The following is a 13195-nucleotide window of genomic DNA, read 5'->3' as shown; positions in this document are numbered from 1 at the left end:
AATGACTGAATCTATGAGTAACTGTTCTTTGCATCCCCTGTGATTTCTACGGCAACCTTTTTGTTGTTCTGTAAGAATGTCGTGTTCTTCAACATGTTTGTATATTTTGTTTGTGATACATGATGTCAATAATTTGTATAGTGTTGGAAGACATGTAATTGGTCTGTATTGTGTGGGGTCTTTGGTGTTGTTGTTTATAGGTTTCATGGAGGTGATGCCCTGAGTAAGAAATTTTGGCATGTCTTGTGGATTGATGATGATGTGTGTTTGGCTAGTTCCTGGTGCAGTGATGTAAACTTTTTGTACCAGAAATTGTGAATGTTGTCTACACCACGTGTCTTCCAGTTGTATGTTCTGTTAACAGCGTAGCGAATGTCGCGTATGTTTATTTCAGCACAGGGCATAGTTGGTATGTTGTGCAAGTTTCTGTTCTCCTCCTCGATCCAGCCTGCATCAGCATTGTGTGTAACAGCATTGGACCAAAGAGAAGACCAATAAGTTGTGAGTTCTTCTTCTGTTGGTGTGCCACTGTGCTGTGTATCAGTGTTTGTTTTGGTACTGATTTGTCTGTAGAAAAGTTTTTCATTGTTTGTGAATAATTTATTTTGTTGTTTTCGTAGTGTACATGTTTTGTATCGTTTGAGTCTACGTGCTTTGGCTGCGAGTTTTTGTTTTAGTGTATCGATGTATTCTGTAATGTGTGTGTTGTGATGTTCGTGTTTTGTGTGTGTTTTGATTTTCTTGAAAATGTTTTTGAGTTGTTTCTTTAATTTGGGTGTTATGTTGTTTTTAGTGTATTGTGTCAGCCTGCCTAATTGCTGTCTAATGTCATTTATTTGTGTTTCTATTCTTCTCTGCCAGGCAGGCTTGTGATAGGATTGTGTTTTGTGTGTGTCTGTCTGTGAGTGTATTTTCAGTCCATGGTGTGTTACTACTGTGACTGCCCCAGCATAAACTAATGTATGAATGTCTGAGAGTGTAGAAATTGAATGAATGTAGTTTGGTAGTAAGTGAGTGTTTACATAATGTAATGTTTTTCCTACTGCCCTTGACGTGTTGATTTTCGGTATTCGTGGTCTTTGTGTGGGATCTGTACCTGTATATTTAGTGAGTGTTTCCTGAAATATAAGTGATAGTGTATTAACTAAATCTATATCTATGTTATCAGTGATGGATGAGGAAGTGTCTGTAGTATCATTAATGGTAATTGTTGTATGTGTACTATTATCAATGCTTGTTGCTGGATTATCCTGACAGGTTATGTGATCTTCATTAATAATGTTAAATGTTTCTGTCTGTTGATATATTTGATCAGCAACCTGTTGTTTGATAAGTTCAAGTGTTTTTTGTGGGATAAGGTTGTTGTGTATAATTGTTCTTTTTTGATCAACAACCTTTTGTTCGGTGACAGTGAGGTGAGGATATTGTTGTGTGAATCTATGGTGTAGTTGTTGTCTGTATGCTTTATTATTATTATTATTATTATTAAATCTATTATTTAAAGATAGTGTAATATTGCCAACAGGGTGCAAAAATGTCAAGAGGGGTCAAATAGTTGCAAAGGGTCGTATGTGGGCGATCGACACTGAAATAGACTCTGTGGTTTCAAGAAACCATTTATTTGACACGAAAGAAGCTTACAAGATTTCTGCAATTTTGGAAGTTCAATGTCGTCAGTGGCCTCTGGGTCTTCCTCTCCTTTCCAAGATAGTCCCATTTCGAAGGAGTGTCCCTGGTTCGTGAATGACCAATTCCATTTACAACTCCAGGACGATGGGTCAACTTCCATTGATGGAAAGATGTCAATCCGAGGTCGGGAGATGGAGACGAAGATGGGCACGAGACACACACACAATAATAGATCTGCCATTTGGAACTTTTGGGAGAAGCCGTCACGTCCTTGAATTCTCAGATTTTATCCATTTTCCTCTGATTCCATTTTCTGATTGATCTCTCCTCGTCACCTGGTGACAATTTGAAACCTTTCGGGGGCACGGGAGAGGTCAAAATCGTAGTTTAATTTGATTCCCATCCAGAGATAGTCAACCTTCATTTTTCCGTGGTTCTATTGTTTAAAAGTTTGCGTCGTTTTCATTAAAAAAAAAACTATTTCTAACTTCTATTTTTTTCTCAAAAAAAAAAAATTAATAATAATTTTGTCCTTAAAAATAAATGATTTTAATATGAATTTCAGTGAGGTTCGGACCTGTCCAGAGCCTCGCAATAGAAAATATTGATCTTTTTCCAAAATTAAATTTGTAAACTTAAATTTTTATTAATAACTTTTTAAAGTTTTATAGATTGAGTGTCTAATTTGTTTTTAAATTTTTTTAATTTTGTAGTTTAGAATTTTTAGATTAAATATGTTTATGAAAAGTTATCTGTTTACTTATTATTATTATTCTTGTCAATAAAAATGTTTAAACAAGTAAACTTTGTTTTTTATTACTTTCATTTAAAAATATTCTTAACTATGTTTTAAGATTTATAATCTGTTGTGTTCTGACGAAGAACCAACTTGCTTTGAAAACATTTCAATTTTTTTACTTATGGACTGTGTTTTCTAGGTGATATTGAATCCGTACCCATTGTTCCTATTAATAATAATCATTATACAGCTATGGAAAATAATGAGTTTTTGCAGTTATTAAAGACATTTGGTTTTGTACCTCCTGCATCAGAACAAGTAATTATTATAGCTTTTTCTTTCATTGATGATGATAAAATTGACATTAATCTATTTATATTTATAATTTTCTATGATTAGGAATCATTCTGGCGTATTCCATCAAATTTGGCAACTAGGCAGTTAGAAATTAATTTAGAACTACTTAACAAAGAATTACAAGATGGAGATGATGATAATATTTCATATCAAAACAATGAGTAAGTTTTTATTTTCATTTCTACATACTATCAGTACACACAAAACAAAAACTATTATTTTTATTTAGAAAAATCCAAAGAATAATTTTCAGAATTTTCTAAATTATCAAATTGAATTTCAAATTTAATTCTAATTACTAATCAAGACGAATCTAACCACTTATTTTTAGGACAAATTATACTCTTTAATTAAATCTTGAAATTTTGCAACTAGAGATGATGCGGTTGGAAATCTGAGTTGTAATCATATCAAATTTGATATGATTTCAATATTTTCCTTTCCTGGCTTGTTATGTATATAAATGTTATCAGAAATAGAAAATTTATTAATAGTTAAAATAAATGCACTTTAGATAACTTAATTTGTGAGAATATCAGGATGATAAAAATATTAGTAATGAATAAGATATAATGCCAAAAACAGGGCTGTAAATAATAAATTCCAGAGATAACTCTAATATGATATATACTGGATGAAGGAGATAAAATGATAATGATATGGCTTTTTTAGCTAAAATTAGGATGATAGTAGATGAAAACATTAAAAAATGAAATAATGATGCTAAAAAAGAAATGAATAAATGAATTTATCAAAAGGCAATGATTTGAGTGAAAGAAACAGAATGTGGAAATCAAAGTATTGAGCATTGAGAATCAACTAATAAAATCCAGGATATTTTATAAATTTAATATATGATAGAGAGCTTTTAATAAATTGTCACTTGGAAATAATAAAACTATAATCAAATAATTTTTTTTTTGCTGTAGAAGACTGCAGTTTTGAATGTTAAAATTTATTTCCATTTTCAAGAAATCAAATTTTCATTGATAAAACCAAATAATTTTATACTTTGTGGTAGACTCACCACTTTTGAAATTTTAAGTTCTGAATGTTTATTTTGTTTAATATCTCAGGATGGGGTAATGATCAAGAAACAAAAGTTGGCAATGTAACTAAGGAACATTGATACTATTAAGTTTTGGTGGATGGGGAGATATAGTAGAGAGGTCATGTGTCATATCTTGAGAGGTGTTGAACTTAATGAAGATTTTACTTGTTGTTAGCATTTACAATTTTTTATATCCTCAAAATAAACTTTTTGCCTCTTTATAATAATTATAAATAATATAAGTTATTTTTAACGAAATCTCATAACATCTCTGATCATTAAAATTGTCTACAGTGCAATATGTCTTAGTGTTTTTTGCCAGAAAAGTTATGAAACTTGTTGCTGGATTTTTTGTGACATACAATAATTCATTCTTAAATCACCATTTTCCAAGTATTTCCCTTTTTGTTAAATGTTATTTTGATCAGAGGATTCTTTTTAAAACAGCTGGGAAATTTGTATTCAGAGATATGAAATTTTTGAATCTCAACTCTACTTTCTTCCATCTTTTCCAAGAACTATTTCCTGTATATCTCTCAATTCTGTATTTTCTTCCTCTCCCACTTCCTTACCTTATTGATGTTCATTAATAATTCTAAAGCTATATTCTTTATTGATTTTTTTTCAGGATACCACATTTATTAAAAATGATATTTTCATCTTTTTTAATATGAGTTCATATGTAGTTATCATCATTACTATTATTATTAAATTGTAGTAGTAATTGCATTTGATNCTTATTTTTAATCAGAAAAAGCCAGGTTTAACTGCTTTCCCTATGACTTTTCTTCAAAAAAAAAACTTTTCTAAATCATTTATTTTATCATTAGGTATTATTATAATAATAGACAGATGTCATTGTCTATCAAAATACAATATCTTTTTTATTTCGCTGGCAGTGGCACAACACGTATTCCGCAGCCATCTTGTATTTTCTCGCGCGCGTGGGATTGTGGGACCTTTTGTACGACTGGACTGGTTTCAAGAACTCTCTTGAGTCGATCGAGATTGAAACGGTTGATGGAGGTTGCACCAAGGCGAACGGGGTATAAGACTCTAGTTTAGTAGTGTTACAGAGTATAATACGTATATTTTAATATATATTTTTTTTAAATCAGAAAAAATGAAGCTAGAGAAATAAATTCTCCAGAAAGCAAGCATAATGATGATGATACCCAAGAAGTAGTAATTGCATTTAATATATATTTTTTTTAATTCAGAAAAAATGAAGCTAGAGAAATAAATTCTCCAGAAAGCAAGCATAATGATGATGATACCCAAGAAGAAGCAGAAGATGAAATTAGTCAAGTAGATGAAGTGATGTGGAAAGAAGATTCAAAAAGTCAACTAGCAAATGAATTCAGAAGATACTTGGATTCAGTTGGTAATTAGATTACATAGAGGTTGATGATCTCTGTTTTAAACTATCTATTACATATTATTTAAAGGATAAGAAAAATATCACTATAGTTGAGTCAGAAAAATGAAATACAGTACAATGATTACTAGTTTCTATGAAAGTGCTTAAATTTTTCCATTGGTGGACCGTTCATTTTTGGCCTATTGTGTTGTGTTAAGCCTTTTAAATTTTTTTTATAACTTGAGCTCAGATAATTAATACCATATTTCTTGTTAATAATCAAATTACAGTAGAGCATCGATTATCCGACTCAATTGGGGACTAAAAATCGGATAACTGAAAAAAATACATTATTAGTATAGTGTATTACTATATCCCATGTAATTATTATATTAGTATATTGCTATTAACCAACTTTGCATTGAATTTTCATCGATGTTAAGCCTAACAAATTTTTTTTTTTAAAATAATAATCGTTGCTATCATATTGTTAAAAATTATTTTTAAATTATTTTATTGCTCACAAAACAAACAGCCCCTCATAATTAGAAAATTAAGTCTCGTTTGAATACTGGCTGCCCTTTAATGGTCGAGCCATGTTGCCAGCTAAAACACGCAAAAATTTAACAAAAATAATATTAAAGTAGCCAAGACATAGCGAAATATTGTAGTGCACATCACTAGCGGACATTTGAAATTTGCCAACTAGAACGGTTGGTTAACCAATGTGACGGTTAATCGATGCTCTACTGTATTTCAGAAATTCCTGTAATATCAGCTGTTTGATTTGTAGATTATATCTTAGTAACACTTTTAAGACATAGTTTTTTTTCTATCTATATAGAATATTAATCTGATTAAAGTAAAAACTAAGTTGTTTATTATTTAAATTTTGGTAATATCTGTTGATTTGTGTAGTTTATTTAATAAAAAAGAGCCTGTTTTCATTTTTTGTAACACTTATGGCACTAATTGTATTTATGTTCATGAGTACTAAAGAAGTTTGACAATCCAAGAAAATGATAAAGTAAAAAGAATTAGTCTTTTCTATGGGCAGCTGAGTAAACATTATTTTTATCATAACACTACCATATTAAATAGGTATACTAGGTTCCTCTATTCATAGCCATTTTCTAATAGGTCCAGTTGTGGTTCCAGGACTTATTAGAAAACAGCTAGGGAAAGAGGAACTTTAGTGAACACCTATTTAATATGGTAGTATTACGATAAAAATAATACCAAGAAAGAATCCTGTATTATCTACAGCAGAATTATTTTCAAAAATTGAATCTTGTTTGCTTAGTGAATTTTTTTTTATTTATGAAGGTCAGTTAGAAAGTAATTCTCCTGTTTTGTTTCTCTTTTATTTTACAAGAAAACTAACTGAAATTTACACAGCATGTAGCCACAACTTTTCCACATGATAAAAATCACTGTCCTTCCTCAGCCATTGGAACATGGAATGCTTATTTTATTAGCATAAATATTTTATAATTAAAAAAAATGTTAAATTTATATTCTGGGGAAGTATAAATTAACATTTTAAAAATTTATAATGTTCCAAATATTATGCTTTTAAAGATGGTCTTCCCATATACTAAATGAAATGTTTATAAAATGCATGTTTTTTTTTCTTGCTTTGTTCAGATTTCCAATATTGTAAAATGAAAACAATTCAACATATAGGGAAAAGACCTGTTATGTGTAATTTAAAAAAATTAAGTAATTATTTAAATTATTTTATTTTTAAAATTTAGTTGTCATTTTTCTATCTTTGTAAAAGACACTAACTAGGTTGTAAAGGTGAAACTTAGATATTTCAATTTTTTTCTAGAAATGACTGGAAAAAATTGTTCTAGAACATTCGATTTGGGTATATAAGTAGAGTAACAAAAAGGTATTTCATCACATATTTCATTTGAAATAGATGCATCAACAATGTCTGACAATATGAAACTTTTGAAAGAATGCACTCATGTGCTGTTCCTCTACATTTCAAAAGTGGCCACAAAGTCTTGAAGGCTCATGATCTCTTTTGCAAAGCATTTGTTAAAGTGCTCTTGGGTGAACAAAGGCCAATCAGCAATGATCTATGTTTGGTGTCATCAAAATGGAGCTGTTTCCAACCAACATCATTGTCACAATAGAATTCTACTGTGAACAACTAGATTGTTGAATACCAAAATCAAAGAATTTTGTCCAAAAATTGACAGTTTGATACTGCTACAACGTGCCAGCACAGAGCAAAGATGGCCTTAGAGAAGCTTGCCAGTCTGGGTTGGGAGGTTCTGCCTCGTCCACCTTATAGTCCAGATTTGGTGCCAACTGACTACAGTCTATTTTGTGCCCTGCAGAACCATTTTTCCAATATACTTTCTTTGATGACAATATCTGACACTCAAGACTTTCTTCAAAGAAAACCCCAGTCATTCTATGCTGGTGGGATTGAAAGTTTGCAGCAAATGTGGCAAGATGATATTGCTGGTGATTACCTATCAGGCTGAACTGTAATTGTCAAGTTAATTGTCAATTAAGATTTTTTTCAAATTGTCTAAATTTCACTTTTACAACCTTGTAATACTCGCCCTATATTAAATGGATTAATGTAGAATGCTTGTTCATTTTTGATTTATTGAAGTAAGTAGCACTTGCTTAAATATGTTGAAATGTCCTTTTTTTTAATAGAATCTGATGAAGAACTTGAATTGCCAAGAAAAAAATTTAAAGGAAGAATAATTGAAAGTGATGAAGATGAATAATCACTATGTATTTCTTCTTGGCATACATTTTATATTATTTTTTTTTAATTTAACATATACTGTAATTATTTTTTTAAATTATAAAACAAAAAATTGTAGTCCTTTATAATGGAAAATAAACTATTATTTTATATATAGTTTATGGAATTATTATTATAATGCACATAAAAGAATTTTTCCTAATTCTAAAATTTAAAATCACCAATTTTCTTCGTGTGACCGAAATTTTAAGTTCTTCAATTGAATGATAACTTTCAGTATTTTTCTCACTGGTATATAGAAGTAATAAATGAGAACATATCACAGTATCTAAAATATAGGCCTTTCTAAGATTTTTGGATTTATTGACTATTATTATACACCTGTATCATCAAATTATGATTACAGTAGAACCTCGATTATCCACCCTAATTGGGGACTGGGGTTGGTCGGATAATTGAAAAGTCAGATAACCGAAAAGTATGAAAAAATCCATTATTAGTGTAGTATATTATTATATCGCTATTAACCTACTTTGCGTTGAATTTTCATCAATGTTAAGCCTAACAAAAATTTTTTAAAATAATAATCGTCGCTATTGTATCGTTAAAAATTAGAAAATTAAGCTTCGTTTAAATACTGGCTCCCTTTCATGGTCGAATGAGTGTTGCCAGCTAAAACACGTAAAAATAATATTAAAGTAGCCAAGACATAGCCAAATATTGTAGCGCCACATCAATAGCGGACATTTGAAATTTGCCGACTAGGACGGTCGGTTAACCGAGGGGTCGGATAATCGAGGTTCTACTGTACTTATAATCAGTTTTAGTAGTTAAATATCTAAGTAGCATCTTGGCTAAGCCTGTAGACATTAATTGGGAAAATTTGCTGAAACCATGTTTGGAAAGAAACCAAGAAGTAAACTTGTTTTCTTTGTTTTCAATCAACTCTGTCACTCATTGCATTGCTGCCTACTTACACAGTTATGCAGTTTCAGTAAGGACAAGTCAATCTCAGTTACTGAACCACAGTTTTGATTTTACATAAAGACCAAAACCAAAACAGAACTTAAAAGTAACTTTTTTTGCTTCTTTTTAATTTCAAAACCTTTTTGACACTTTAATGGATGAAATTTCATGTTGGCTTGAGTTAAAATAAAATATTCACTTGTCCCCTACATTAAAAATTTGTGAATTAATTAAAACTTTCTGAATCATCTTGATTAAATTAGCTTGGAATTTTATCATCATATTATAAATTTTTTTCCATATTTTTCAGATTTATTATAAAATAATAATAATAAACTTTAGAGTGTTTGATTGACTTTATCTTTTTGCAAAAAACTGGTGCATTTCTTAAACAATTTTTCAGAAAAAAATTTTGCATATTTGGACTTTAAAGTCAATTTTATGCCATGCTAAAAATAGGTCATTTGTGGCATCAATGATAACTTAAATTTTTATTTCTATTAATCAAAAGTGTTACATCAAGTTTATAATTGTCACAAGAACACTTTAATTTAAGCATGTCATCTTGTCAATTTGCCAGTTTAGTATCATGTGGCAAATTATACAGTGGGCTTTATTTGTATGATTTAATTTCAGTTTTTTAAATTAGGTAGTAATAATTATTGTTTTATTTTGTGCACTAGTGTGCAATAATTTTTGGAAGAATTTTATGTATGTATGAGAGAAATGTTTAGTCCTGAAAAGATAGACTGACAGGGATGAAGAATAATGTTATGATACCATTATTAGTCAACTTACTTTTACAAAAATTAAATAAAAATACAATGAACTGTCATACTGGAGATACAGCTTTAGTTTCATTCAGATCATTCCACCACTGGCTAGAGGTCAACTTTACAAATTTATAAAATAGAAAAAATTTAACCTTTTTTTGAAAAGCTTTTTATGCAGTTACAGGCTAAAATTAATTACGTTTTAATTAAGTATATTTTATGACTATTTTGGTTCACTTTTGCAGTTCATGGATGTCCTTTTGCATTAATCCAGGATTCCAATCAACTATGGTTTGTAGAATCCTGGAGTAAGGCAAAGGGTGTATATTCAGTTTCATAAATTTATACTCTTCTTGAACTGCACTTTCAAAAATAACTACACTTTACTAACCTTTAACATGCAGTCTATTTTATTAATGTAATATAAATAACATTAGATTATGTTAATAAAATAGACTGCATGTTAAAGGTTAGTAAAGTGTAATTATTTTTGAAAGTGGAGTTCAAGAAGAGTATAATAGCAACGCTGGCCAAAAATTATCAAAAATTGGTTATGAAGATTTGTAAGAACAAAGCCAAATTGAACTTCTTAACGGAATGCAAAAATTGCAACGTAGTCCCTATGTCAAAATAGAAAATATGCCTGCCATATGGATGCACTTCGCTTCTCCCAAGATTAAGATTATTATGCTTATGAAAGGCTATTTGCACTACATAGTGCAGAAAATATTATTTGCTGAAAAAACTGGTAGAATTAGAAAACGAGCTGTATGAAATAGATCCAAATTTACTAGGAGAAGTTAATAGCAGAGTAGTAAATTTATTGAATCAAGTGACAGAAAGGATGCATAAAAACTATGAGAAGAAAATGAAGTGGATAAGAGTGCAGCAACAGGGTAGCATAAGACCACAGGCCACCCACTCAATAATATGCTGGGATAACATTAACCACCACTGTGTATCAATGAGGCCTGCAAATTTGGCCCAAAATATGTTGCACAGCCTAAACTCACCTATGAAAAAAGATCATCCCTGATGTAAAACAAGCAATAGAAGGGCTAAGCAAACTCATAAAAAAGACATTCAGATGGAAAACAGCATTCAAAATAAAGAACAAATACGCAAGAGCAACCTGCAGCCCAAAATGGAAAAATATAAGAGAAAGCAGAAAATGGATGAACAAAAATGATATACAGTAGAGCGTCGTTTATCTGAATCAATTGGGGAATGGGGTTGTTCGGATAACTTATTTTTCGGATAACCGATTACATACGAAAAAATATATTAACCTATCCTGTGTTGAAATTTTTCTCCGTTGCATGTTGCTTCGTGTTGAATTTTCGTCGATGTTAAGCCTAACATAAACTTTTTAAAATAATAATCGTGGCTATTGTATCGTTAAAAATTATTTCTTTATTTTGTACAAACAAAATAAATATATTGAAAAATATAAAAACCAAAAAATATATACTTTAGAAGTTGATCTAGTATCAAAAATGTTCCATTCAGCACCACACACAGTCTTCAGAAAAAGTCCCGCTCCGGGCCGATTTTTGCAGCCGGATGACCGAGCGGTCAAGGTGGCAGCCTACCGCTCTGGGGGACCCAGGTTCGAATCCGAACGGGTCGAAAAATCCCCAGGAATCTTTAGGGGGGTGGTCCGTTCGGATATGTCGGGCCCCGTCCTTCACCACTCGGCAGCCCCATTGTGGGCCTGGCTGAACCCATAATGGGCTTGCAAAAAGAGGCCCTCTTAGTGCCCACAGGGCGGAAAGAAAAAAAAAAGTTTTCAGAAAAACACCACACAAAAGTGCCAGTGCTTCCAGCTAAAACACACACACCAACAAAAAAAATATTGGAGTAGCCCAAGATATCGCCAAAGATTGCAGTGCCACAGCACTAGCAAAAATTTAAATTTGCCAACTGGAATTCTTTCAGATAAACGACGCTCTACTGTAGTACTTACAAGAGCAAACAAGTTGAAGGACATGGTATTAATGAAAAGAGTTACATGTAATGAGCTTTTAGTAAGATACATAAAGGAAATGCAATGCAGGATTGCACACCCAAGAGCTCTAGAGCAGTTACAAGCAAGAGTGAACATTTTTCTAATACAACCCTAGCAAAAGAACTAGGAATGAAGAAGATAGTAGTTCCCTCCTCATCAGTCCCAAGACTATTTGGGTTTGCCAAGACACACAAACCGGAAAGAAACATAAGGCCAGTAGTTGATAAATGCTCACCTACGATAATCTTAGAACGGATACCCAAAGGTTTCACTAACACGCACATGCCTCCACATGAATACAGCATAAAACAGCCACTAGAATTGCTCTAGAAAATGAAAAATTTTAAATTAAAAGAAAAAAGTTATATGACAGTACTAGATTTCAAGGCTTTATATCCCTCAATTAAACTTTAGCCATGTTTTTGCCATCTGACAGACTTATTGAACAAAATCGGAAATATGACAAAGATAAGAAAGCAGATACTGAAACTGGCACATCTAGCTACATACTCGTCAGTCTTCAATTTTAACAATATAACATACATTCAACCTAGAGGAGTGGCAATGGGAAGTCTCATATCAGGGGCACGATGTGAGATGGTACAAAAGACATTAGAGAATTCCATCATAAAGAAATACGTAGTGCATATGCTATTATATGCATGATATGTCAACAATGTCTTGATCACATGGAAAGAAAAACCAGACATACAGCAATTTCTCAAAGACATCAACAATAACAAGTATGGCCTAGAGTTTGAGCTAGAACAACAGAACGACCAAAAGATACACTTCCTAGATATATCAATAGAAGTAGAAAAAGAAGTGGAAATCAATACTAAAGTTTACAGAAAGTCGACTTATAATCCATTGCTAATCCATGGACATCCCATGACCCAGCAAATTATAAACTGGCAGCTTTCAGGGCACTTATAAAAAGCAAAGTGCACATTGCAGCAAAGTGCAGGACAGACATAAAGAACAGATCAAAGAGTGTTGGAGTCAATCAGAATAAAATAAAGGCCTTAATAAATAAAACAAGAAAAGACAATAATGAAGATAATGAAAGAGGAAGAGTAGAAGAATATACAGTAATGGAATGAATGGCACCCTTAACCAAAATTTACAAAGAAATAGCAGCAGCTACTAACAAAAAGATAATCTTTAAAAGGAATCCAACAGTATACCAGATGCTATGTATTGTAAGGACGGCACCCTCGGGGAGACACCACAGTGAGGATTGTTCCCGTTTGTAAGGATGCGGTGTACCCGAACCTTAACTCGCATGGAGGTCACCCTTAAAGTGAAAGGTTACAACCCTCGCTTTTCCCGTGATCTGTCAGGATGATATGAGAAAGCCTTCTCCGTATGGGGGTAGTGGTTTGCTGGACACAAAGATGACTCACACAGACCATATTTACCAATTCAATGCATTTATTTGTATGGAAAATCATGCTTACAATGAGTTACACCAACGTCTGATCAAAAGTCCGTCACTGAAGAGGAGCTCGCCGGATAGTTCGTTTTCCGTTGATAATGGTCGGCACAGACCAAAAGGAGGAGGGAGTCCGC

The 13195-nt window shown here is 31.8% G+C and overlaps 1 protein-coding gene across 1 annotated transcript; it reads left to right on the top strand.

Moving 5' to 3' along the window:
* Positions 1-2420: 2420 nt before the first annotated feature.
* LOC111636716 (protein timeless homolog) lies at positions 2421-8026 on the top strand. The gene is made up of 4 exons (XM_023382019.1): positions 2421-2686; positions 2768-2886; positions 4997-5160; positions 7822-8026. Exons 1-4 carry the CDS (start codon positions 2621-2623, stop codon positions 7893-7895), a joined length of 423 nt encoding a protein of 140 aa, XP_023237787.1. The 5' UTR covers positions 2421-2620; the 3' UTR covers positions 7896-8026.
* Positions 8027-13195: the final 5169 nt, after the last annotated feature.

This window comes from Centruroides sculpturatus, unplaced genomic scaffold, assembly GCF_000671375.1.
Source record: "Centruroides sculpturatus isolate CEXI.00-Female unplaced genomic scaffold, Cexi_2.0 scaffold977, whole genome shotgun sequence".
In the NCBI taxonomy this organism is placed as follows: domain Eukaryota; kingdom Metazoa; phylum Arthropoda; class Arachnida; order Scorpiones; family Buthidae; genus Centruroides; species Centruroides sculpturatus.
The sequence above is the reverse complement of the archived record's forward strand: the minus strand, read 5'-3'. Positions and strand labels throughout refer to the sequence as shown.